This window comes from Ammospiza caudacuta, chromosome 10 (genome assembly GCF_027887145.1).
Source record: "Ammospiza caudacuta isolate bAmmCau1 chromosome 10, bAmmCau1.pri, whole genome shotgun sequence".
Lineage (NCBI taxonomy): Eukaryota > Metazoa > Chordata > Aves > Passeriformes > Passerellidae > Ammospiza > Ammospiza caudacuta.
In genome coordinates, this window is record NC_080602.1 from 27,179,214 (window position 1) to 27,206,529 (window position 27,316).

The window sequence follows — 27,316 nt, forward strand, 5'->3', positions numbered from 1 at the left end:
TGGTGGCTCGTGTCTCCAGCAGCCAGGGAGGTGGCCCAGCAGGGGGTTGAGGTGACAGGTGTGTGACAAGGGGTCCCCAAAACCAGGGGTGAGGGTCCTGCGTGTGCTGGGTCTGGCTTAAAAACCCAAACTGAGCCCAACCCAGCCCAGCTGAACCCAACCGAGGTCAGTCCAGTCTCACCCAACCCAACAAAACCCAGCTCAGCCAGACCCAGTCCAGCTGAACCTGGCCCAGCCCAGCCCAAATGAACAAATTCCAGCCCAACCCAACCCAATCCAGTCCAACCAACCCAACCCAATCCAGTCCAATCAACCCAACCCAGTCCAACCCAGTCCACCCAATCCAACCCAACCTAACCCAAACCAGTCCAACCCAACCCAGTCCAGTCCAACTAATCCAACCCAACCCAACCCAATCTCCCTCTCCACACTCCCTGACAGGAGGGGGCAGCCAGGGAGGGTCAGGCTCAGCTCCCAGGGAACAGGGAGAAGATTCGAAGACATTTTCTTAAACTGCACCCGAGTTGAGGTTTAGGTTGGATATCAGGAGGAATTTCTCCATGGAAAGGGTGGTCACGGGCTGCCCGGGGGGGTTTGGAGTGCCCATCCCTGCTGGTGTCCAGGGGATTCCTGGATGTGGTGCTGGTGACACGGTGGGACTCAGTGACCTCTCAGGTATTTTCCAAGCTCAGTGGTCATGCAGTGGAAATGAGGATGAAAAGCTGAGCTGGTGACACAAGCAGTTGTCTGTGTTATTGCGTTTTGGGGATGTGCCCTGGCAGTGCTGCTGATGCTTTAAGTTTCAGCTTTCCTATTTTCCAGATTCTGTACTGCATTGGTGTATAACTGAACTTCATATAAACTATTACCAAGTTCTCTTCATGGTTCAGTCAGACAAAACAATCCTTTTCCAGGCCTAGAACCAAGGACACCGCTGCAGCTTCAGGCCCAAAAAGTGCAAACAACAGCGAATTGAGGAGAGCAATCGGGAGGATGGGGCTGCATAACCTAGAGCTGGAATTGGACAATTAACACCAATATGGAAATGGATCAAAACGTATAAAAGTGTGAAAACGTGTGACCTGGAGTCCAACTCGGGTGTAGCCACGACCAGGCCCTTGCACTGCCCAAGGTGTATCCTGTGAAGGCCTTTAATAAATAAATCCCTGCTTTATTCCTTGAACTCTGCCCGGCTGTGTTGCCGCAGGCCCTCAGGCCCCGCTCCCGGCCCGGCTCTGGGGCCGCCGGCGCTCCCGGAACGCGCTGCCCGGGCGGGCGCTGCCGGCCGGCCCCGCTGCGGCGGGCGGGCGCTGCCGAGCGGTTCCGGGGCGGAGCGCGGCGGTGCCGGCCGGGCCCGCGCTCCGGGCGGGGGGGCCGCGCCTTGCCTGCCGGGCGGCGGCTGCGCTCCCGCCGGGGCCGGGGCAGCGGGGCCGGGGGCGGCGGGCCCCGGGGCGGCCGCATGTGCGCCCCGCGGGGCGCCGCGCCAGGACGGAGCGGGCCGGGGCAGAGCCGGGCCGGCCCGAGCGGGGCCGTTGCGGGCGGCGGGGCCGCGCGGAGGCGGAGGCGGCCATGGAGGGGCTGGCGGGGTACGTGTACAAGGCGGCCAGCGAGGGCCGCGTGCTCACCCTGGCCGCGCTGCTGCTGAACCGCTCCGAGAGCGACATCAAGTACCTGCTGGGCTACGTGAGCCAGCACGGCGGGCAGCGCTCCACGCCGCTCATCATCGCCGCCCGCAACGGGCACGCCAAGGTGGTGCGGCTGCTGCTCGAGCACTACCGCGTCCACACGCAGCAGACCGGCACCGTCCGCTTCGACGGGTACGTGAGGCCCGGCCCGGATCGGACAGGCCGGGCGCGGCCTGGGCGGCTCGGGGAGAGCGGGGCTGGGCGGGCCGGGCGGCTCCCGCTGCTCCGGGGCTCGGCGGGGCTCGCGAGCCTTCCCAGCGCTGGGGGTTCCGTGAGCCGATGGGCTTTGTGGGTTCTGTGGTTCGGTGCTGGGTTCTCTTCAGCTCCGGCTCTTCTGTGACGTGCTGGTCCCAGCTCAGATTATTCCGTGACTTGGTGGTGCTTGTGGATCTCCTACAGCAAAGTGTTCTGTGACTTGGTGGCCCGTGTGGGTATTTTTCAACTCGGGCTATTTTGTGATTTGGTGCTCCTTGTGGGGCCCTTCCAGCTCTGTGTTCTGTGACTTGATGGTCCTTGTGTGTTCTTTTCTGCTTGGGCTGTTCTGTGACTTGGTAGTACTTGTGGGCCTTCTCGACTTAGGCTGGACCTTGAGGGTCTCTTCCAGCTCAGGATTCTGTGACTTGTTGGTACTTGTGGGTTCTCCCTAACTCAGACTATTCTGTGACTAGGTGGTGCTTGTGTCTCCCTTCCAGCTCAGGACATTCTGTGACCTGGTGGCCCTGTTTGGCCCTGTCCAGCTCAGCATTCTGGGCTTTGATGGCTCTTGTGTGTCCCTTCCAAGGCTGTTCAGTGATCTGTGATCACTCCCTGCCCTCTGTGGGCCTCACCAGAGCTCCCAGGAGGATCTGATCTCTGATTTTCCCAGGCTGACAGGTTGGCAGTGCCCAGGGCCCTCCTTGCTGCTGTTTTTAGAAATGAATTCATGACATCCCCACCTAAACATCACGTGGGTGTTGGAGGCCACAGTGAGGTCACAGTTTGGTGATTTTCTGGTAAAAAATGCCTGTGTGGTTGGAGATCTCACCTGATGTTTTATGAGCCATAAATGACTTTTCCATTTAGGAATTCCCCACGTGAAGCTGTGGACAATAATATTCACAGGATAATATTCACAGCCCAGAGAGCTTCTGCTGGGCCAGAGTGGCCTTTTTGGGACATTTTTGCTGCTGCAGGTGACAGTGCCGTTGGGAAGGCTTCTCACACTGCTCAGTTTTCACATGCAGAACCACTTCCCTGTGTGGTTTTTTTATTCCTTCCTTTTCCCTTCCAGCTCGGTTTGTTTTGGGTCTTTTTGTGTGCATTTTTTTGTTGTTGTTGTTTTTTTGGTTGATTTTTGGTGGTTTTTGTGTGTTTTTTTTTTGTTTGGGTTTTTTTTTTTGTGTGTGTGTGGGGTTTTTTTTTTGTGTGGTGTGTTTTTTTGTTGTTGTTGGTTTTTTTTTTTTTTTTTTGTTTTGTTTTGTTTGTTTGGTTTTGTTTGGTTTTTTTTTCCCCCAATCAGAAGCAGGTTGAGAATTCCCGGGGTGCGAATTCCTGGAGGAGGAAGCACCTCCTGACAGACAGCAGATGCTGGAATTGTGCCTGGCTGGGGTGGGGATGTTTTCCAGAGGCAGTGCCTGGCACGGATTGAAGGAGGAGTTGTGGGAGGCACAATGGATGCAGAGAGAGGAGCAGAGCCCATGTGATCCCTGGGGTTTGTTGTTCCTCAGATAAGGTGGTGGCTCGGCAGCTCCTCTCCCTTGGGCTTTCCCCTTGGACCCTCAAAACACCAGCAAATCACCTCGGGTTCATGGAAAATCCCCCCTCCTGACTCTCCTCTTGCTTCAATGCATAAATATATTAATGGAGTTATTTACAAAATCAGGAACTTCTCACTGGGAATTCTCTCTGAGATCCTGAAGAGCCTCTGGAGGTGTTGGATTTACAAACAGTTGCTGTGGAGCTGCGAGGACTTTATAATAATTAAAAATTGCTGTGAAAGTGCAATTTCAGCTGATCTTACCATATTTTAACTCTGGGGAACGTGGCTGTTTGAAAATATTTGTCCTTCCTGTGTGTTTGGGACTTGCCCTGAGGGTGTGTGAATCCTGCCTGTTTCTTCATTTAAATCCTTCAGGAACCAGGGAATGGGAAAGGCAAATCTTTTATTTTGTGTGCTGGGTTTGAGGGAATAAAAACAGCTTAAAAAGAAGGATCTGTCCCCTCATTTCCCCGATATTCATGTGACACAGATCTGTGGAGCAGCCCAGCCCAGAACTTCTGCTTTTTTGGGTTTTATTTTCTTCCTGAAGTTCCATTTGTGTCACCAAGTTGCCAGGCTGATTCAGGGCACGGGATCTCAAATAGGGAAGCACTGGGGAACTGCAGCTCAGGGAGAGGGGACAGGGGAAGTGATTGGAAGTTTTGAAGCCAGGGCTGTTGGTGGTGTCTAAATCTGATTTTTTTGTGTGTCAAAAGGTCAATTTTAAGGTTTTTCTTGGGCTTTAATATGTCACTTAGTGGCACTGAAGGGGTCATTTTAGAACTCTTCTTGCCAGACCTCTCTAAACTGAGGCTGGAGTTTGTGAGTGGGATCTTCAAGGTGGCCAAACCCCTTTGGCAGCCTTGAAGCTCCAACTTCCAACGCTCCGTGTGCTCCCTTGGCCTCATTCCTTGGCCATGGCGATCCTGGTGAGTTCCTCGGAATCCAGGGATGGGCTGGCTGTGAAATCCCCATTTTGGTGGCTGGGTGTGGGATGCTTTTGAAAGAGCGTCAGCCTAATTCCCTGTTCTCTCGTCCCCAGCTTCGTCATCGACGGCGCCACCGCGCTGTGGTGCGCGGCCGGCGCCGGCCACTTTGAGGTGGTCAAGCTGCTGGTGAGCCACGGCGCCAACGTCAACCACACCACGGTGACCAACTCGACGCCGCTGCGGGCGGCCTGCTTCGATGGCCGGCTGGACATCGTCAAGTACCTGGTGGAGAACAACGCCAACATCAGCATCGCCAACAAGTACGACAACACCTGCCTGATGATCGCGGCCTACAAGGGCCACACGGACGTGGTGCGCTACCTGCTGGAGCAGCACGCCGACCCCAACGCCAAGGCCCACTGCGGGGCCACCGCCCTGCACTTCGCCGCCGAGGCCGGGCACCTGGAGATCGTCAGGGAGCTGGTCAAGTGGAAGGCGGCCATGATGGTCAACGGCCACGGCATGACACCGCTCAAGGTGGCCGCCGAGAGCTGCAAGGCCGACGTGGTGGAGCTGCTGCTGGCTCACGCCGACTGCGACAGGAGGAGCAGGATCGAAGCTCTGGAGCTGCTGGGGGCCTCGTTTGCCAACGACAGGGAGAACTACGACATTTTGAAGACTTACCACTATTTATATTTAGCCATGCTGGAGAGGTACCGCGACAGCGAGAACGTCATCGAGAAGGAGGTGCTTCCCCAGATCGAGGCTTACGGAAACAGGTCGGAATGCAGGACCCCTCAGGAATTAGAGTCCATCAGGCAGGACAGAGATGCCCTTCACATGGAAGGCCTCATAGTGCGGGAGAGAATCCTGGGCTCGGACAATATCGACGTCTCCCACCCCATCATTTACCGGGGCGCGGTCTACGCGGACAACATGGAGTTCGAGCAGTGCATCAAGCTCTGGCTCCACGCCCTGCACCTGCGGCAGAAGGGCAACAGGAACACCCACAAGGACCTGCTGAGGTTCGCTCAGGTCTTCTCCCAGATGATCCACCTGAACGAGCCCGTGAAAGCCAAGGACATCGAGAGCGTCCTGCGCTGCAGCGTGCTGGAGATCGAGCAGGGCATGGCGCGCATCAAAACCACGCCGGACGCCGACATCCACACGGCCATGGACAACTACGAGTGCAACATCTTCACCTTCCTCTACCTGGTGTGCATCTCCACCAAGACGCAGTGCAGCGAGGACGACCAGTCCCGCATCAACAAGCAGATCTACAACCTGATCCACCTGGACCCGCGCACGCGCGACGGCTCCAGCCTGCTGCACCACGCCGTCAACTCGGGCACGCCCGTGGATGACTTCCACACCAACGACGTGTGCAGCTTCCCCAACGCCCTGGTCACCAAGCTCCTGCTGGACTGCGGCGCCGATGTCAACGCCGTGGACAACGAGGGGAACAGCCCCCTGCACATCATTGTGCAGTACCACCGGCCCATCAGCGACTTCTTGACGTTGCACTCCATCATCATCAGCCTGGTGGAGGCCGGCGCCCACACGGACATGACCAACAAGCAGAAGAAAACCCCTCTGGATAAAAGTACCACCGGGGTGTCCGAAATCCTCCTTAAAACTCAAATGAAGCTGAGTCTCAAGTGCCTGGCTGCCCGCGCCGTGCGGATCTACAACATCAGCTACCAAAACCAGATCCCCAGAACTCTGGAGGAGTTTGTCCAGTTCCACTAGGCCGTGTCCAACCTTTTGTGGTGGTGCTATCCCGGGACAACACCAGACAGCAGAATACACCCGTGTCCATGAAGTTGTTTTTCTCCATTCCTTTGGTTTTGGGTTCCCCTGGATTCCGTCTGCGGCCTCAGTTCTCGGGTGGAGATGGTGGAGGGCACGGGGACAGGAAAAAGCCACATCATTGTCCTGTAGTTGAATCTGATGTTTGAGATTTTGGTCCTTTTCTTTTTTTGATTAAATGAATCCCTTCATTAGCTCTTGGTTTTCTAAATGACACGAGAAGAATCCCCCAGGTAACTCCTGTCGTGTCCGACACGATTCGCACAATTGGATTTCAAACTCCTCACAGTGAGGTGAGAAAAGAAAAATTGGGAATTCTGTGGTAGTTGGGTTAAAAGTGGAGTGTCCAGCCCCAGAGCAGTGTGTTGCTCTCATACCTCACTGTGCTTTTATGCCTTTCAGCTCGTGCTGAAGATGTTGGTAACATTTTAAAAGTTGTGTTTTAAATCAAAATTTACAGCTACAGACGTGAGGGATGCTCTGTTAGGAAATGCAGGTGGAAATTCAGCTCTGAGGGGCTGAATTCCATTATCAAGCTCTTCACTGACACTGCTCCAGTAAGTACTGAGTAACCTATGGACAAAAACCACTTCCACGCCGACCGAAAATAACCGGAATCATTGTTTCTTTTTCCGTAGCTCCGTCGCTCCTATCCAAACATCATGCATGGATCCCTAGAAACTGGGTAGGGAATTTGTGTTTGTGTGTGTCCCAACATTTCAAACTGCTTTGGACTTGGGTTTTTTTCTGTTGTTTCGATGCTCAACACGCACCTTTTTTTTGACTCAAAGTCTGTCCAGCTGCACTCTTGGATTCCAGATGCTGTATCTTCCTAACGGAGCCGTCTGCCGCCAAAGAGAGTCTTCCTTGAACCTGGCTTTTCCAAGAAGCGTTGGAGTCTGTGCCTCCCTGAATTGGACTCGAGGATTTTTCATGGTTTTTACTCCTTCCAGTAGGAAAATCTCTTCTTAAAAACTGATTTTTACAAAAAAATAAAAAATTCTCCTCTCATCAGCCTCTTTGCTGATGAGCGAGTGATTGTACGGGAACGTTGTCGCTTGAGAACTTTTGGGAGAAGTGGCAGATGCTCCAGCAGGAAAATGTCACTTGTTGGGACAAGGCTCCTGAACCCTCTGTTCCTTTCCCATGCAGCTTTTTAACCGTCAGGATGAACGAATGTTCCGTGGGGTTTTTTTAAAAACAATCCAGGTAGAACTTTCAGGCGAGATTTGGGGCACACGTTTCTATTTGTATGACAAAGAAATAAACATTGAATGTGGAATTACCTTGGAATTCCTGGTTTTTTGTCCGGGGTTTGTGTCCTTTGAGGGAAAAGCTTTAGGGTTGGGTTTAGGATCAGGTTCTCTGAAGGAGCTGCGACTTCCACATCTCTGGAACTGTCCTAAGGTAAGTCTGGGCTAGTGGAAGGTGTCATTTTCCTGAGGAGAACTCCAAAGTAACAATAAAAATTCCTGGCTGTTGATTCCTAAATACTTCCAAGCAGGGGAAGCTCTTTGCTGTGGAAAAGCTGCTCCTGCCTCCGGCCTATTCCCGGTTGTTATTCTGCTTCCCAGTGAATTCCTGCTGCCTGCTGTCATGGAATGCTGTCCTGCCACCTTCCCCGTGTCACCAAGAGCTCTTGGCAAAGGGGAGGGAATACCTGTGCATGCAGCCTTGGGAATCCTGAGATCTCCAGGATCTGGAATTTTCCTCCCGAGTATTAGACACTGTGAGGTTGCCCTGGCTCCCCTGTTATTTAAAGCCCCTGATAAAATTCCTTGGAGGCTCCAGGTGCTGTTTTCCCTGGAAAAGCACTGTGAAGTTCCTGAGAAGAGCCAGGTGCTGCCAGAGGTTGGGATGTCGTTGACGGAGCAGGATCAGCACTGGGAGAGGCAGAAATAAACCCGGCCTGGAAATAAACCTGGGGCTGAGCCAGGCCTTGGAATGCTGATCCTGCTGTCCCGAGGGATCCAGAGGGTCTGAACCACCCAGGGATTGGGGGCAACCTCCAACCCCGCCCTCGCTGCTGCCAGTGGGGCCAAGGGTCCTGGAAATCTGGGATTCCCAAATATTCCTTGGGAATGGCTGGGGAGGGGAGCAGGAATGAGGCAGCTGCAGCCTGAGCTCCACAGAAATGTGGGAATTGTGTCCTATATATATATATATATATATATATATATATATGTATATATGAATTTATATATATAAAATATATCAATGTATTTATATATATAAAACAAATCCATGTATTTATATATATAAATATATCAATGTATTTATATATATCAATGTGTCAATGTGTATATATAAAAATATATCAATGTGTGTATATATATAAATATATAGATGTATGTATAAAAACATATCAATGTGTATATATAATAGATTTTATATATTTATAGAAAACATTACAATATTTTTGTATTTTTATAAACTATATCTAGATATAGAAATAAAAATATAAAGTCTATATTTTCTATATTTTATGTATTTATATATATACATACACATATATATACGTTATACATGTGTATACACAGATATTTTATATACGTACATCTATGTTATATTTGTACACACACACTCTTATATATATAAATTTTTCAAAAAGTCTAGCCATAAATTTATTTATAAATCTATATGCACATATAGTGTGTGTGTGTGTGTAGGTATATATCCATAGATATAAAACCACAATGCGTATATACATTTTTATGCATTTTTGGTATACATATACATATAGATATATACATATATAGATATATATGTGTATATATATGTGTGTATATATATATATGTAAAAATCCTGAAGGACCCTGCCCCTTCCTGCCTGCTCTCCATCTCTTTCCCTCCATGTGCCGGGATCCAGATCCTGGGAATGTGGTAGGGAGGATCCTGTGGGATCCCACTGGAGCTGAGCTCCCAGATCCCAAGTTGGGCTCTGCAACATTTCCCCGCACCCCAGCTGGCCCCCTGAGCTCCCAATCCATCAAAAACTGGGAAATCCACAATTCCCACTCCAGCTGAGGGTTTAATTTCTGATTGGGGAAGTTTTTTTATCCCATTTTTTCCCATGTTTGGGTCTTCCAAAGGCTTCACTTGACTGCTCATCCCTTTCAACCATCCTTGGAAAAGTATGCATCCCTTAGAAATCAATGATGGAAAAATTCCAGGCTCCATCCCCCCGCCTGGTCCCAGAGCAGCCCCCCTCATATCCACAGAAAAAATGGAACAGACTCCAGGAATTTTTAAAATACCATATTTTTAATCCTTAAAAAATACCAGGAACACTATGTCCCGAAACTCACCCTGCATCCAGAAAAATCCTCTTCCCTCTTCTCCATAAAATTAATATTAGCATAAATAATTCTGCTATGCCAAGGGCATTCCTGCCCTTAAAATTCCATGATTTCCATGGCACCAGCTATGTACAGGTATGATACACGTGGGCTCCCCTAACTGCTCTGCTGGGACAAAACTCATCAAACTGCTTTTTAATTAATGCTTTACATGATTTTAAATTTTTTCAAAATTATTTCTAAGTTTGTGGTTTGCTTTTTTTGGTTTTTTTTTGGGCGGGATTTTTAATATTTCCCCCCCTCCTTTCCTTCCTGTTTTTAGAAGAATTATGTACAGCTGGACACGGGAGATTTGGCATTTAAGGTGCTTGAAATCACAAGAATTTCATTCAGTGCATTCAGACTAATTAACGCCTCTGCTTAATTACTCCTGTTAACGAAGGCAGTTTGAGAGCTGTGGCCAGCAGAGCCCGGGATCTGCGACAGCTCCGCCACGGGAAGGAGCAATCCATGGGGGATTTTTTGGGATAATATTTTTATTTTAAGGAGTTTTCCAGCTCCACATCAGGGACCCCTCACGTCGGTGTCCCCTCGTCCCCACTGCTGCCACCTTGGTGAAATCCCAGTTGGAAGCACTTCCGAGGAGATTTTTTGGGAATTTTTGGTTGATTTGAGGCTTTTTTTTATGGAATCCCAGTTGAAAGCACTTCTGAGGATGTTTTTTGGGACCTTTTTGGTTGGTTTGTGGTGTTTTTAATGGAACCCCAGTTAGAAGCACCTCTGAGGTGATTTTTGGGGCATTTTGCATTGGTTTGAGGTTTTTTTTTTTTTATGGAATCCCAGTCGAAATCACATCCGACGAGTTTTCTGGGGAATTTTCAGTTGGTTTGAGGGGTTTTTTATGGCTTTTAAGTGCTGTTCTCTCATCCTGATTGCAAAGCCAAGCTCAGCCCCCAAATCCCTCGTGGTCTTGGGAGTCTCCGGAGCTGGGAGGGGGCTCCTGGCCCCGGCAGAGTCACTCCATCCCGTGGGAATTCTGCTCCCGCTCGGCCGCACGCCGGCGGCTCCCACTCTTGAAGAACCCGAGCTGAGGGAAGAGAAACAAAATCCCGCTGTTATCCCAGGAGATTTCAACGGGATAGCAGCTGGAAGTTGGTCCTGGATGTCATTTATATACGGGAAAGGGGTTTTGGAGGGGGTTTTGAGGATTCTTGGTGGTGTTTAGGAGTTGTTAGGGTGCTGGACATGGATCCAGAGGGTTTCTCCATGCGTGGGAATCTCCAAAAATCCCCCAAAAGCTGCTCACCTTCCAGAGCGCCAGGACCAGCAGGGCCAGGAGCAGGAGACCTCCGAAGGTGCTCCCAAGGATGATCCAGATGGGAATCTGCGATTCCTCGGGCTTGGAGATCTCAAAGGTGATCTGGAGGAGAGAAAACACTGCAGATTCCAGGCAGGAATGGCAGGGGAAAGGGGATAACGGGAATGCTGAGCAGCCCTTCCTTTGGGAATGGCTCCACCAAGGATTTGGCTCAGTTTTCCCTGTGGAATTTGGAGATTCCAGTATCAGAGCTTGGCCTCAACTGCACCGAGTTTTTCCAGACCTGGGTCCCTCTCCATCCCAAGGGGATCAGGGCAGTGTGTGGCAGCATCCCGAAATTCTGGGTCCCCCCATCCCAGGGCTGACCTGGCGGCTGGGATCCTCCTCCCGGAAAACGAAGGGGCTCCGGAAGCGCCGCTGGAGCGCGGCGATCGTGGTGAGCTTCAGTGCCTTGAACTTCAGCTGCACGGAGAGGGCTGGGGTGAGCATTGCATGTGGAAAAGGAGCCCCAGTTCCCAAGAGGATCCATCCCATCCCCATGGGCTGGGGTGAGCATCCCACATGGAAAAGGAGCCCCCATTCCCAACAGGATCCATCCCATCCCATCCCCATGGGCTGGGATGAGCATTCCATGTGGAAAAGGAGCCCCCATTCCCAACGGGATCCATCCCATCCCCTCGGCTTTATATCCATAGGGATTCTCTTTGCATCCCTGGGAGAGGAGGATGCAGGGCAGGCAGGAAGTGGGGCAGAACAACAGCAAAAAAAGAGGTTTTAGATTACTTAAATTTGCATTAATTAATACATTATGGAATTAAATAATCCAAAATGCGGCACTATGGATGCACAATCCAATAGGATAATCGGCCTTGGGAGCAACAACCACCCCATACATTCCTGGGCTTCCTGGGGAGGGGAAAATCCCAGATTTTTGGGGTGCGAGGGTTCCTTTGGGGGATTTCTCCCTGAAATCCACATTTTCTGGTGAGCACTCACTGCTTTCAGAGACTTCATCCACAGATTCCCACGCAGGTGCAGGTTCAGCTCCTCGTTGGGGGCCAATTTCACCTCGCAGTCGATGGAAACCACGTCGGAGTTGCTGTGGTTCTGCAAAGGGAAATGCAGGATCACAGCTGGACAAGGAGGGAAAATCCCACTGGGATTCATCCCTGGGATTCATCCCCCCGTGTCCATCCTCCTCTGTGGCTAAATCCCCCCCTTCTTTAAATTTTCTCCCCCTTTTTCACCCCAAACTTCCCAATTTTGCTGGGTTTTGTGATGCTCTTTCCCTCCAAGTTTTCCCTTGGAAAAAAATGATCCTGATCTTTGTGAGCTGGAGAATTCCCTCACTTCCCATAAACCCTGAGTATTAATGGGGCTTAAGTTGCAGTGGCTGAGAGGAAAAATAAAAATAAACTGACCAAAGGGCTTAAAAATCTCCTAAAAATTCCAGCGTGCCCCTCCTATGTCCATGGGCCATCCCTATTCCAGGTTTTTCCCTGTTTTGGGATATCCTGGAGCCAGGGTTGGCCCTGTGCAGGCGAGTACCAGGTGTGGGGTGCGGGACAGGTCCTCCTCCGCCGGGGTTCTGCGGTAGTCAGTGGTGTTCCCCCAGATGCTGCAGGTCGTGTTTTCCTGTGGGAGAAGCCGATGGAATTACAGCATGGACACGGGATCATGGCGGTGGCTTCTCTGTGCCCCCATCCCGAATCAGGGATCCCCAGCACGCCCCAGGATGTGCTGGAGCTGGGATTGAGTTTGGCTCGCTGTGGGATGTGGCTGGAGGACTGGGATCCCGTCCTAAACTGGGCTGGGATCCCATCCTAAACTGCCCTAGAATCCTATCTTAAATTGGGACAGAATCCCATCTTAAACCAGGCTGGAATCCCATCCAAAACTTGGAGAGAATCGTATCCTAAACCAGGCTGGGATCCCATCCTAAACTGGACTTGAATGCCATCCTAAACTGGGCTAGAATCCCATCCTAAATTTGGCTTGAATTCCATCCTAAACTGGGCTGGAATTCCATCCTAAGCCAGGCTTGAATCTCATCATAAACTGGGACAGAATGCCATCTGAAAATGGGCTAGAATCCCATCCTAAAACACACTAGAATCCCATCCTAAACCAGGACAGAATCCCACCCTAAATGGGGATGGAATCCCATCCTAAACTGGGACAGAATGACATCCTAAAATGGCCTAGAATCCACTCCTAAACTGGGCTAGAATTCCATCCTAAACCATGCTGGAATCCCATCCTAAACTGGGACAGAATGCCATCCAAAAATGGGCTAGAATCCCATCCTAAACTGGGCTGGAATCCCATCCTAAAACACACTAGAATCCCGTCATAAACCAGGACAGAATCCCACCCTAAACCATGCTGCAATCTCATCCTAAACCAGGCTGGAATCCCATCCAAAACCAGGCTGGAATCCCATCCTAAACTGGGACAGAGTGCCATCCTAAAATGGTCTAGAATCCCATTGTAAAATGGGCTAGAATCCCATCCTAAACTGGGCTGGAATCCCATCCCAAACCAGGCTGGAATCCCACCCTAAGCTGGGCTGGAATCCCATCCTAAACTATGCTGGAATCCCATCCTAAAATGGTCTAGAATCCCATCCTAAAATGATCCAGAATCCCACCCTAAACCGGGCTGGAATCCCACCCTACACCTCAATCCCGTCCTACCTGGTCTGCCCGGAACTCCGTGGGCAGCAGGAGCCGGTTGCCCGCCCGGGTGGCCACGGGCACGGTGATCTTGAGGGTCACCCCTTGCACCGGGAAGAATCCCAGGTTCTGCAGCTGCCAGGGAAGAGCACAGGGATGTGTTGGGATCGGAGAATGGGGATCCCTGCTCCCAGGGCAGATCCCAAATCCAGGAGAACTCAGGGATCCGGTTCCTGCTCACCGTGAAGGCGCAGTGGAAGGGGGGCCCGATGGGGTTGGATGCATCCAGGGAATTGTTGGATCTGATCTCAAAATAGTCCAGGCTTGATGTCCTGTGGGACAAAGAGGTTTGTAGGATTTCCCCTTTCTCTACAGGACTTTCCCCTTTCTCTACAGGACTTTCCCCTTTTCTTCGCAGGATTTCCTCTTTTATTGCAGAGTCTTCCCTTTCTTTATAGGATTTTCCCTTTTCTTTGCAGGATTTCCCCTTTTATTGTAGAATTTTCCCTTTCTTTGCAGGATTTTCCTGCCTTTTAATAAAGCAGAGCCATCCCAGGCCCTGGCTGAGGTTTGGATGTCACAGGAGGTAAATCAATCCCTGCTTTGCAGCTGGAGAGGTGGGAAAAGAGCCAGGAATATCCTGTGGGAACCACTTCAAGAGCACCTGTGATGGCCCCAAATCCCCACATTCTTTAAAATTCTCTCTGTCCTTTTCCACTCCAAAATTCCCAAATTTGATATTTTCTGTGCTCTACTTTCCCTCCAGGTTTTCTCTTCATTCCGAACTGGAGAATTCCCTCGCTCCCCATAAATCCTAAATATGAAAGGAATTTTATTCGAGGCATCTGAGTAAAAAATATAAAATGACTGAAGGGCTGAAAAATCCCCGAAAAATTCCAGCAAGCAGCGCCAGGGAATGTGCTTTGGGATCCCTGATTTTCCCATCAGCAGCTTCCTAAATTATCTCTGCCTTCATCCCTGGCTGTCCCAGACTTGAATTCCCAGTGATTCCATGCTCATCCCACAGCTGAGCTTCCCTCTGATGGTTTTGTGGGATGGCCACTGGCCCAGACACTGGGAACACCTGTTATGGCCATCATTACCTCCAAGAATTCCCTTTTTTTTCCCCATAAAAGCTCACCCTCACACCTCTTCAATAAAATTTATGCCTTTAAACATAGGCAGAGTCCAGCTCTCCGTGGCTCGCCAATTTTATAAAAAGCTCTCCCTGACTTTATGGCTCCTGTTTTTTCAATAAACTCCCAAATTAAACCTGGGTTTGAAGACTGCTCCCAGCTGGTTTTCCCAAGGGGATTTCCCAATCCATGACCTCCCAGGAGCCAAATCCCATCCCAAACCCCTCACCTGGTGAAGAGCAGGTCGGCCTCGTACTTGAGCTGGAAGTTGAGGTGGGCAACGTTGTCCTCCTTGGTGCTCTCCTTCTCCTCGCTGTCACTGCAACAGCAGCAGGGCCAGGGGGTCAGGCAGGAGCCAAATCCCCCTGGGAATGTCTTTTTTGAAGGCTGATTTTGGTCAAAGCAGAATTTTCTTCTGAGATTTTTATCATTTTTAAATGATTTGGAGGGAGGTGTCACACCCAGCAGCTTAAAGTGGTGCAGAGGAATCCTCCTCTGCTCTAATAATTGGTGAAACTTTAAAAAAGAAATTAATTAATATTAATAATTTAGTTCATTAAGTCAATTATTTATTAATAATTTAAAAAATATTAAGTTGATTTAATTTTTCCCTTTCTTTGTAGGATTTTCCCTTTCTTTGTAGGATTTTCCCTTTCCTCATAGGATTTTCCCTTTTTTTGCAGGATTTCACACATTTCCTTGTGGGAAATCTTTACCTGTGGAGGAGCGAGTAGTAAGGAGAACTTTGTAAAATTATTAGGAGATATTTTTCCTGGGAAATATTTGTGGTGGGAGCATGGATAAGAAAGCAGCAGTGGCTGGAGATCCAGCAGAGCCTGGCAACTTCCACAGGCACAGAAAAATCATGGATGTAAATTCCAAGATAAACAAAAATAGCCAGGTTTGGGAGCACAGGGTAACCCACAGCAACTGGGTCTCCATGGGGTTATTCCATGGAAAAGCTCTGGCTCTGGAGGAAAGAATCCCAAGGAAAGCCAGCTGCATCCTAGGGTGCCCAGAGAAGCTTCCTGGAATTGTCCAAGGTTGGACACCCTGGGATCAGGGAAGGGGTGGGACTGGGTGGGCTTTTGTTCAAGCCCAAACCATTCCATAATTCCATGATTCCAGAGGGAGAAAGCATCCCCAGACCTGCTGGCAACCATGTAGACCTCCATGCTCTGCAGGAAGACGGACTTGCTGAATTCAAAATCCAGGCGGAAAGCGACCTGCGGAGAAGGGGAAAACACCGGGAAAAACATCGGGAAAAACATCCCAGGGAATAAAATCCCGAGTGCTGAGCGGGGCTGGTGCGGGACCCTGCAGGAGACACAATTCCCAATCCCACCAGAACCGAGCAGAGCAGGATTGCAGGAATTCTCTCAGCCCCTGTGATGGGAGCAACAAGCAGCTCCCTTTGGAAGCAGATCCCTCCAGAGGCCCGGGATCGGCGGGAAGGGGAGGCAGCTGGAAAGAGCCAACACCAATAAAACGGGATAAATGTGATAAATGTCACATCTGCAGTGACCTCAAACCGTCTGGGCCGGCACAGCTGACTGGAATATTAAAGCTCCCGCGGCTCCGCAGCCAAAATTCCATTTCCAGCCTGTCTTTGTTTTGGCAGGAGCGGCACTACCTGATGGCCCACGGACGCATTCCCGACCCCGTAGGTCATGGGCAGCCAGCTCCTCCTGCAGCCACAGGCATCCCACCGGGATTTTTGGGAGCTTTAAAGCCGAGCCTGCTGCCTGAGGCTCATCCATCATAATCCAGGAAAGGTTTCAGACGGATACAGGAGCCGGGGAGATTTTATCTCCAGATCCTGCTTGTGTTGGTCCCTTTTCCCACGGGTGGCAGGTGGGATTCCATGCGGATCCTGAGTGGATCTCCTCCTCACTATTGTTTTTCCCAACTGAACCCTGAATTTGATGTTTCCCAAGGGTTTATGGCTTATAAAAATGATGAACTGGATCTGGGCTCATCCCAAATACTGGGAACACAAGTTTGGAGGATGCCACCACCCAGGGGGGCTTGGACTGGCTCTGAGCAGGATCCAGAGGCACCTCAGGGCAAGGAAAACATATCAGGTGGGGAAGGAGCCTCATCCTGCAGGGAATCAGCTCAGGAAAGTTCCCATCTGTGGTTTGAAGCCAACATTAAATTTTCCCAAAGGATTTGAGGCAAATTCTGTCACCTGGAGGAGCTGGATTGGATTCTGGGGCTCTCCTGAGCACCATGGTAGGATCCCAACCATCCCAGCTTCCCTAAGATGCCTTTCAAACTCCAAAAGGGAAGAAACCAAAAGTTTATCTTCAAAATCCTGCTCAGGGCTGCCCAGATGTGACCCTGGGGGCAGAAGGTCCATGTGACAGCAGAGTGGGAAGTTGGGAATGTCCTACCTTGGCCTTGGCTCGGAAGAAGGGGTAGCTGACGTTGCACACCCTCCTGGTGGGGTGTCTGTCGTCACTGGCACAGTCGATGTTGATGTCGCTGTCGTCCTGGAACGGGACACAAAGTCCTGTCCATGGAGTGTCTGGGACACTGGGAATGAGCCCCGGCTCTTTGGGAAACTGGGAACACCAGAGGGGCTCAAAACAGGCCTTGGCTTTGGGGAAACAACCAACCAATGGGCAACAATGGCATGCCAATGGCCTACCAAATAATGGCCAGCCAAAGGCCAACAAAATAATGGCCAACCAGTGGCCAACCAAAGGCCAACCAATGGACAATCAACCAATGACCAACCAACGAAAATCCAACCAACCAATGACCAACCAATTGATAACCACCAACCAAAACCCAATCAACCGATGACAAGAACCAATGACCAACCAATCAACAAATAACCAACCAACCAACCAACCAATGACCAAAACCCAACCAATGAATGACCAAAACCCAACAAAACACCAGCCAACCAATGACCAACCAACCAATGACCAAAACACAACCAAAACCCAATCAACCACTGGTCAACAAACTAATGAATGAAGGAAGGATACAACCACCAACCAACCACCAACCTGAACCCAACCAAAGGACCATGCAAGCAACCAGCCAGTCATCCAAACCACCCTGCTTGCTGCAGCTGGGAATTCTTCCCATGCATTTGTTGATGTTCCTGGAAAGGACCATCTCTAGGAAGCAACTCCCAGTTTCCTGATTTAAATCCTCTTTATGAATTTAATTACAGCAGTGAATGAATTTAACTGCGGTGAATGAATGAACCTGATTATTCCTGGCATTCCTGATTTTTCTGTGATGAGGAGTCTTCGGGAAGCACTGAGAGACAACATGAGCTTTTATCCTGCATGGCCACCAGCCAAGATGGAATTCCCTCACCTCAACACTGACATTCCTGCTGCTGGAACACCTTCCACCTCTCCAGCCATGGGATGTGGCGTCCATCCTCACCATGAGAGGATGAGCTATTCCAGCTTTTATCCCACAAGGGGTCACTTTGAGCTGCTGCCACTGGAAAATTCCTACCCAGGAGCTGGAATATCCCAGCACCAGCCACCAGAAACACCCTGGAGCTTCCTCACACTCTTCTGCTGAAATTGTGGATCTTTTGGGGCCACAGCCACTTTTTATTTATAAGACACAGATATCCATCCCCCCTGTGCCCCCTTGATAAAGAGGGACATCCAGGAGCCTGTTATCCATGACTCCTCCATGACCACCTGCAAATATTCCCTACCACCACTGCTGCCCGGTGCTTTCTGTTCCCCACCGTCCCAGGGATTTTCCCTGCTCCCCTCACTTCATTTGGAATAATCTCCAAAAAATGCATTTTTCTTATTTTGTGGGCAGCAAGCCCCACAATTTTCCTTTGGCACGGCTCGGAGAAAAACAAAGGAGATGGGATCTGCGGGCAGGGATGAAGTCATGGGGGGGTGAGGGAAGGCTCAGCAGCATCAGCACATTCCCAAACCTCACTGGGAGCAGGGAGGAGTCGCACCAAGATCGAGTGAGTGGGGCAATGACATTTTTGGGGCACTCTGGGACCATCCAGGGAAAGCCATGGAGAGGTGGCATCGCCCGGCTCGGTGCTGAGCTGTGGCCACATTTCCATGATCAGCTCCCACTTCCAGGAGTTATTTCTCAGCTGCAAAAACTCGTTCCTGACGGGAACTTGGCCATGTGCAGGGAGTATTTTTAAACAGCAGGAGAAAAATAGAGGGAAATAATTTCCTCTGTGTTTGACCTTCGCCCAGTCTCTTAAAACTCAAAACCTTTTTGTATTTCCAAAATAAAGAGCTGGAAGTGCTTAGAAACGGAGCCCATAAACAGCTCTGATTTATGAGGAATGGAGACAGATTTGGGCTCTGCTTTGGGCAGCAGCTTTCTCCTGCGGCCGGGATTAGCAGCCCCTCTGGAAAAGCCTGGATCTGCCCTGGGAGCTCACCCTGGGGATGAGGCTGGCCAACTGGAGGTTCCTGGAGAAGGAGATGTTGAGGACGGTGCTGTAGGCGTTCTCCCCGCGGTTTTCCAGTGTGGCTTCCACGACCACCCTCCTCCTGCTGCTCTCGATGACGAAGACGGAGGCATCAAAGGAGAGGCTGAAGGCCGAGCAGTCCGCCCTGCGCAGCGCCCTCCGGCAGAATTCCCTGCAAAACGCGGCATTCCCGGGATTTTACCGCCATGGAGATCCCTGCTCTCCCCCTCTGTCCTGCTGTGCTGAAAGAGGAATTAGGGATTCTTCCCATCGTGCACAATTTGGGAATTTTTGGCTGATGGTGTGAGGCATTCTCAAATATTATTAGGAGTGCTTGGAACAGCTGGGATGTAGGGAAAAAACCAGATCCCACGCCAATAGCAAAGGTGGCTCCAAGCTCCACTGTTCAACCTGGCCTTGGACACTTCCAGGGATCCACAGCTTCTCTGGGAATTCCATCCCAGCCCCTCCCCACCCTCATAGGGAACCATTCCTTCCCAAAATCCCATTGATCCCTCTTTCACCTAAAGCCATTCCCTGTGTCCTGTCCCTCCATCCCTTGTCCCAGTCTCTCTCCAGCTCTCCTGGAGCCCCTTCAGGCCCTGGAAGGGGCTCTGAGCTTTCCCCGAATCCCTCCCGTCTCCAGGTGAACATTCCCAGCTCTCCCAGCCTGGCTCCAGAGGGGCTCCAGCCCTTGGAGCAGCTCTGGGGCCTCCTGTGGATGCAACCTTTAATAGCTCTGTAACCACGGAGCTGCAGTGTGGAATTATTTCCATGAGTCAAGCCCGTAATTGCCAGGTGGGTAATGCCAGCCTTGCAGTTATTCCCTGGTATTTCCTGATTTGTATCCCTGGAACTCATCACCATAGCACCAAATATTCGCTGGTTTGTGGATTCCCCGAAAAACCACAGGCAGGGAGCAGGGAGAGGCTCAGAAGTGCCAAGGAGCACCTCATGGAGGGCTTGGATGAACCTTGTGGTGATGCTGGATGAAGGACCAGTGACGTCAGAATTTACAGAACACAGACTGGGGCTGGATTTTTGGAGCCTCCCCCAGTTGGTGACACTCCTGGAGGATGCTCTGGGTCACCTACTCACATGGCACTGGGAATGTCACTCCTGGCATCCAGCACCAGGTCGGGGACACAGTGCTCGTCCTCGTTGCAGCCATTCCAGAAGGGGACCTGAGGGGACAACGAGAGCAGCTTGGTGACAATTCTGCCAGGGATAAATCTGCCCTGGTGCCTTGGGAGGTGGTACTTTGGGAGGTGACACTTTGGGAGGTGGCACCTGGGAGGTGGCACTGGGGATGTGGCATTTAGGAGGTGACACCTGGGATGTGGCACCTCAGAGGTAGAACTTTGGGAGGTGACACTTTGGGGTGTGGCAGTTGGGAGGTGGCATCTGGGGGGCAGCACTTGGGATGACGCAGTTGGGAGGTGGCAGTTTGGGAGGTAGAACTTTGGGAGGTAGCACCAGGGAGGTGACACTTTGGGAGGTGACATCATGGACGTGACACTTTGGGAGGTGGAACTGGGAAGGTGAAACTGGGAAGGTGTCACCAGGGAGGTGTCAGCTGCTACCTACAGAGACCCTGAGGGAGGTGGGCCACCCATCGTCCAGCATGGGGCCGTGCTCGGGGTGCTCCAGCTCGTAGTCGATGGAGAACGTCACTGGCTTCACATAATCCGCCGAGTCCTGGGGCACAGGGACAACACTGAGAGGAGCTCCCAGGGCTGCCTGGGCTGGGGCACCCATCAGGGTGTCCCCAAAAGTCACACACCTGTCCTGCAGCCCCAGCTCACGGCTGGGATGTAACAGAAACCAGATCCCATTTCCAAGGTTGCTCCCAGCCCCATCCACCCTGGCCTTGAATGCTTCCAGGGATCCAGCAGCCACAGCTCCTCTGGGAATTTCATCCCAGCCAGGAATTCCTTCCCAATATCCCACCTAGCCCTGCCCTCTGGAAGCCCCTAGGAGCTCCTGTCATGCCTGCCCTGGGGTGCAGAGAGATGCTCTGAAGAGAGATGTTCTTTAGGGCTAAATCACGAGCTCCAGCTCCATTTCCAGCCTCCAATTTCCCAAAAGTTCACGGCAGTTCAGCCGGGGCTTGGGGCTGGGCCAGTCTGGCAGCTCAGGCCTTCCTGGCTTCCACGAGATTCTCCTCATTCCCTGGGAATGTTTGGGTTTGGCCAGGTTTGTGCATCAGCTGTTCCCTGCGAGCGAGGGATGCACCAGCTCTGCACCCCGGGGTGGGGCCATGCTGGGACACAGGGGGACACCACCCGGGGCTGGCACAGGGACACTCCATTCCCGATGGAAAAACAACCGGTATTCCTGATTTTGGAGCAGGAAAAGCAGCCTGACCCTGGGATGAGGAGCACACGCCCTCCCCGAGGACACGGCTGGTGGAACGGAGCACGTGGAGGCTGATGTCACTGCTCGGGGACCCAGCAGCTGCCACGCGCTGGCAGCTCCGTCCCTGACCACATCAAACCGGCGGGGAGGAATCCAGCAGGATGAATCCCGCGGGATGAGGCTCGGGATGCTGGAGAGAAGAACATCTCCTGCTGCACACTCACCAGGACGTGGAAGGGCAGGGTGTGGCAGAGCTCCTGCCCGGCGGGCAGCACCAGCTCCCGCGGTGCCGCCCTGCCGTCGTCCAGGTGTGCCCGGGGCGAGTAGCGGCGCTCGTCGATGGTCGTGTTGTACCTGAGCCCTGCAAGGACAGCTCAGCCATGGGGCCACACACCCTGGGCAAAGAGTGGCCCCAAGGTCCATTCCCTGCCGAGGGAAATCCCAGGCAGTTCAGAAAAGCTTCCCATCTACAAGTGAGGGGTTTTGGGAATGAATTATTGCAAGGCCATGGGTAAAATCAGTGCAGGCGTGGAGTTGTTTGCCTCTCAAGTGTTCCTGTGCTCCTCTGGAGGAATTGGAGCTCACCCCTCACCTGGATGATTTATGGAGGTTCTTTGGTTCCTGCATTGCTGTTGGAAAGCAAGTGGAGATTCCCAACCCAGCAGGGATTTCAGAGGACCACAGAATCTCAGAATGGTTTGGGAAAGGACCTTAAATCTCATCTCACTGCAACCCCTGCCACGGCAGGGACGCCTTCCACTGTTCCAGGGTGCTCCTAGCCCTGTCCAGCCTGGCTTTGGACCCATCCAGGGGCAACCACAGCTTCTCTGGGAATTCCATTCCATCACAGCCCCTCCCCACCCTCACAGGGAACAATTCCTTCCCAATATGCCATCTGTCTCTCTTTCAGCTTAAATCCATTCCCTGTGTCCTGTCCCTCCATCCTTTGTCCCTCTCCAGCTCTCCTGGAGCTCCTTTAGGCCCTGGAAGGGACTCTGAGGTTTCTCTGGATTCTCTGTTCCTGGCTGGACACCCTCAGCTCTCCCAGCCTGGCTCCAGAGCAGAGGGGCTGACTCTTTATTTCCAGGGGAAATAAAGGTAAAATCAAATAAATAAGGAAATCCCACTCAGATTTTATCCCACAGGGACAAGCAGCAGGGAGAAAAACACTGGATTTGACAGCACAAAACAAAACCCTTGCTCTGGGCAATGGGAGTTTTTCCTTGGCTTTGATCCTGATTTTCCTTGGATGGTGTTTGCTGCTGGCTCACAGGGGCCGAGCCGCTATCGCCTCCCTGCTCCGCTGACTCCCGGGAATCCGCCGGGGATCACTCGGGGTCACGGCTCCATCCAAGGGTTTAACGGAGGGCTGGCCAGCTCCAGATTCCCTGGGATGTTGTGGAAAATGCACATCTGGCCGGCAGATGTGGCCTGCTGCTGCAGCGGGAGGGAAGGATGAGCCCTGCGCAACGCGGGCCGGGCACATCCTCTCCTGTTCCGCTGCAGGGACATTCCCGTCACCCAGAGCATGGAAAGGCAAATCCCAGGAGAGCTCAGCCCAGGGAACAGGTGAGAGATAGGTGGGGTTTATCCTGGGGGGGTTTCTTTGGCAGAACAACCACCAGAACCCGGAGACTCGGCCGGGACAGGGACAAACGTGAGTGACACCAAAGTGGCAGAAGGACACGTGAGCTCCTCCAAGGTCCTGGATGGTTTCCTGTCACAGACACATTTTATGAAAAATCCTTTCCATAGAATTTTTCCTCCTGAGAAGCTGGGAGGCCTCAGGAACAAAATGTAAACAATGGTTATCTGCTGCTGTGGAATGCAACAGGTGCATCTGGGATTGGTCTCTTGTGGTGGTTTCTAATTAATGGCCAATCACAGTTCAGCTGTCTGGACTATCTCAGTCAGTCACAAGCCTTTGTTATTATTCTTTCTTTTTCTATTCTTAGCCAGCCTTCTGATGAAATACTTTCTTCTATTCTTTTAGTATAGTTTTCATATAATATATATCATAAAATAATAAATCAGCCTTCTGAAACATGGAGTCGGATCCTCGTCTCTTCCCTCATCCAAGAACCCCTGTGAACACCATCCCATTTCCATCCCAAAAGTTGGGTTTTCCATGGGGCTGGGGACCTGAGCAAGGCAGGAATTGGGGTCCTTACCCACGCTGGCAGTCTGGAAGTGAGCGGAGAGGAAGAGGGCAGTGAAGCAGACGAAGGCCCTCATGCAGGTGGCCTCCTTCCCGTTGCGCCTGCAGTCCTTGGTGAAGATGTTGATCTTGGGGGGCTCGAAGCGGAGGCTGGAGTTGATCTGCACCACGCTGCGGGACCTGCGGGGTGGGGAGAGGACACGGGATGGGCTCTGGCTCGGGATGGGACATCCTGGAGTCTCCCACAGCTCCAGGTTTGCCTTTTTGGCTCCTTTTCCCTCCTTTTTGCAGAACGTTGGGAAGACGGAAGGCGCTCTCCAAGCAGAGCCCAGGGTGACGCATCTCGGGTGGGCACAGCCACCCTCCATCCCAACAGCTTCAAGGGACCCTCCAAAAATTAATTAATTAATATTTGAAAATATTGTTCTAATTAAACCAGACTAGAAGGAGCCTGGGCAAATCCCCAAAAATTAATTTGGAACTTCTGGAGAACCATGGATGAAACTCAATGGAGAACCATGGATGAAACTCAATGGAGAGCCAATTCTGGCATCTTTTTAGGGCCTGTGGGTATTGAGATCCCACAGCCCCGTTGGACAGGGGCTGGTTATTCAAGAAAGACGGCTCAGATTGTTGTGAGACCAGTTTTTCCTGGAAAAATTTTGGCATGATTTGGGCAGAGGAAATCGGGAGAGGGCACCAAGGATCCCTGGCTCACCAGAGCACCACGGCGTTCCCCAGCGAGCCCACGGCCAGGTCCACGAGCCCGTCCTCGTTCAGATCCAGCTGCCCGTGGATGCTGCATCCAAAATACATCAGGCCCGGGGCGAGGTCGGCGGCCGCGATCCGCTGGAAAGGAATGGGAGCAATCCAGGCTGGATTCCAGCAGGAGCATCCCTGCCTGCCAAGGCTTTGCCAGGCTGACTCCGCCTCGCCGCTGAAAATCCCCCGTTCCAAGAGAACATGCTAAACATGGCTTTCCAGGGAATTTCTCTTTGGAAAAGAGAAAGCATTTGCTTCGAGAGCAATTTCTCTTTGGAGACACCATCCAAGGTTCCAACTGGATTTACCCAGCATATTTAACATTTATCAAAAGTGTAATAAAAAAAAATTAAAAAATATAATTAAATAATTAATCTATAGCAATCCCTTGTAATGATTGCTAAACATTGCCTCTAATTTCAAGCCTCTTTCCCCACTATTCCATGGAATAATTCAGGTTGGAAAAACCATCCAAGACTGTGGAGTCCAACCACCCCCTGGCACTGCCAAGGCCACCACATAATGTCCCCAAGTGCCAAATCCACACATCTTAAATGCCAGCAGGGGTGGGGACTCCACCAGCGCTGTTCCAATGCTTGAATTCCAACGTTTTGTCTTGGATGCCTCAAAAAAGGGGAATATCTGGCCGTAATAATTAACAAATAAATCCCAGGTGTGGATTTGTCCTTAAAACAGGGACAAATTATATTTTTCCCACAAAAGATGAGGAGAACCAAGCACGGGGAAGCCCCACCTGCTTGTACTTCTTCAGGATGGTCTCCTGGAATCCCAGGAAAACGTAAATGGCTCCTTGGTGCTCGTCCTCCAGAGGAGCCCCGACCACCAGGTCGTTGTAGGAGTCCTGGTTGAGGTCGGGAACGGCGGCGATGCAGGAGCCAAAACGGGAATTCTGGTAACTCTGGAGGTCCACCAGGGCTCCGCTGGGAACAAAGAGGTTCTGCCAGGGAAAAAAAGGAAGGAAGACAATTCCCAAAGCATCAGCAGCAAGGCTGGGAAGAGGAGAAAGCCTCAAATGAACAGTGTGGGGATGTGGGAGTCATTCTCCAAGGAAGGAGTGGGGAGCATGCCCAGGGATGGGGATTTTGGAGCACATGCCTGGGGAACGAGGAGCCCTGAGCACCCCCAAGCCAGCCCCACATCTGCTTTGCACCCTAAATAAATAATTCAATAGTAGTAGTAGTAGTAATAATAACAATAACAATAATTATAATAATATCCCATATTAATAATATGTTCCATAACAAACACAAATTCCATAATAATAAACATTCCATACTCAAAATAAATTCTATAATAAATACAAATTTCATAAATAATAAAAATTACTATAATGATAATGATAACAATAATAATAATAATTACATAAATAATAAAGTGCTTTGGGTGTAAGGATTCCATGCTTCAGGTGGGTTTTATTTGCTATGTAATTCCAACTGCAGGAATTCCTCATCCACGGAAGCAGCTTCCACAGGGAAGCCCCTTTAGGCTCTGGAAGGGGCTCTGAGCTCTCCCTGGAGGGGAGCAGGTTTGGAGGATGCCGTGTGGCTGGAGATGGTTTCTCCAGAGGGACATCCACATTCCCATGTGGCAAAGATCCCATTCTGCCCCTCCCTCGAGACTCCACCAGGGTACACAGCCTCCATGACGTCGCCCAGATGTCCCAGTGATGTCCCCACGATGTCCCACTCACCCCGCGCAGGGTGTACACGTAGACCTTGCCCCTCTCCCTGCCCTCGCTGAAGAACATGGGCGCTCCCACCAGCAGCACGTCGGTGACGCCGTCGCCGTTCACGTCCAGGGAATTGATCTCACTGCCGTAGTAGGAGCCGATCTGGGGGAGACAGGGCAGGGTGGGAATGATGCCACCATCCCCCTGGATCCACAGGGACATCCCAGCCCTGCCACAGCCACGCTGTGGATGCTGCCACAACTGGCTGTCTTGGGTTGGAAATGGGAGTGTGTGTTCTATCACATCTGTGAGAGGTGGGGCAGTTCTCTATTTTAATTGGGCGGTTTTCTTTATCTCTACCACAGCCAATCCTCCCTCCAGGAGATCTCTTCTGTTCGTGGGCCATTAATTATTAATTATCTTCTGTTCATGGATCATTAATTATTAATTACCTTCTGTTCATGGGCCAGTGAGTGTCCCTGCATGGCTGATCAAATTCCACCATCCCACGGGGAGATGCTCCGCCCAGGGGAGGAGCCAAGCATTCCTAACTGGATAGAATCTGAATTTTGGGACACTGGAGAGAGCCTTTGCGCACTGCATTCCCAGAGGAGCAGCTTTCTGCTCCCTGCATTGCCAGAGGGAGCCCAGGCCCATCTGCAGCAGCCCTGGAGCTGCAGAGGAAAACTCCCCCCTTGTGCAGGATCCCTGCTGCAGCAGAGCCACAGCTGGCACTGCAGGAGGGCTGAGCCCCCATGGGATGGGGCTGGGACACCTCCTGACACACAGCGTGTCAGCTCCTGCTCTCACTCTGTCAGTGGTTTGTTTTCTTTTTTGTACTATTGCATTTGTATTTTTATTTTCCCTAGTAAAGATCTGTTATTCCTATTCCCATATATTTGCCTGAGAGCCACTTAATTTCAAAATTATAATAATTTGGAGAGAGGGAGTTTAAATTTTCCATTTCAAGGGAGGCCCCTGCCCTCCTGAGCAGACACCTGTCCTTCCAAACCAGGACACCAGCACATCCATGGCTGTGTGGCGCTGCCGAGCTGTTCCAACTTGGGAAAACCAAGGGAGAGGGTTGATTTTTCCAGGGGGGAAAAGCAGCACAGCGTTCCCAGCCGGAATTACCTGCTCTCCCTTGAGGGCCTGGTGGATGGTGAGGTTCCTGTTGCTGTGCATGGTGAACAGGATGACCTTGCCCGTGTGGTTGAAGCGCGGCGCTCCCGCCACGTAAATCCGCTCGCGCTTGGTGGAGACGACGGAGGAGACGGTGTAACCTGGGAAGGGATGGACACGGAGTGAGGATTCCCTGCCTGCA

General features: G+C 51.3%; 2 protein-coding genes across 3 annotated transcripts in view; one reads left to right on the forward strand and one right to left on the reverse strand.

The window, feature by feature from the left end:
- Nucleotides 1-1,546: 1,546 nt before the first annotated feature.
- Nucleotides 1,547-7,440, forward strand: FEM1B (fem-1 homolog B). Its single transcript, XM_058811207.1, has 2 exons — nt 1,547-1,817; nt 4,466-7,440. Exons 1-2 carry the CDS (start codon nt 1,570-1,572, stop codon nt 6,099-6,101), a joined length of 1,884 nt encoding a protein of 627 aa, XP_058667190.1. The 5' UTR covers nt 1,547-1,569; the 3' UTR covers nt 6,102-7,440.
- Nucleotides 7,441-10,245: 2,805 nt separating this feature from the next.
- Nucleotides 10,246-27,316, reverse strand: part of ITGA11 (integrin subunit alpha 11) — a 36,375-nt gene continuing 19,304 nt past the window's right edge. Inside the window, exons 12-30 of one of the 2 annotated variants that reach the window (XM_058811225.1) lie at nt 27,127-27,275; nt 26,014-26,154; nt 25,057-25,260; nt 24,259-24,389; nt 23,554-23,720; nt 21,607-21,743; nt 20,612-20,722; nt 20,123-20,208; nt 18,995-19,196; nt 16,986-17,084; nt 15,739-15,815; nt 14,819-14,908; nt 13,695-13,785; nt 13,475-13,588; nt 12,327-12,413; nt 11,775-11,885; nt 11,145-11,240; nt 10,767-10,880; nt 10,246-10,547 (exon numbers count right to left, since the gene is read on the reverse strand). In XM_058811225.1, the coding sequence (XP_058667208.1) occupies nt 10,476-10,547; nt 10,767-10,880; nt 11,145-11,240; nt 11,775-11,885; nt 12,327-12,413; nt 13,475-13,588; nt 13,695-13,785; nt 14,819-14,908; nt 15,739-15,815; nt 16,986-17,084; nt 18,995-19,196; nt 20,123-20,208; nt 20,612-20,722; nt 21,607-21,743; nt 23,554-23,720; nt 24,259-24,389; nt 25,057-25,260; nt 26,014-26,154; nt 27,127-27,275 (2,279 nt within the window). In that variant the 3' untranslated portion in view covers nt 10,246-10,475. Of the gene's footprint in view, nt 10,548-10,766; nt 10,881-11,061; nt 11,241-11,774; nt 11,886-12,326; nt 12,414-13,474; nt 13,589-13,694; nt 13,786-14,818; nt 14,909-15,738; nt 15,816-16,985; nt 17,085-18,994; nt 19,197-20,122; nt 20,209-20,611; nt 20,723-21,606; nt 21,744-23,553; nt 23,721-24,258; nt 24,390-25,056; nt 25,261-26,013; nt 26,155-27,126; nt 27,276-27,316 lie in introns of both variants that reach the window. The other variant, XR_009275104.1, reaches the window with a different exon arrangement.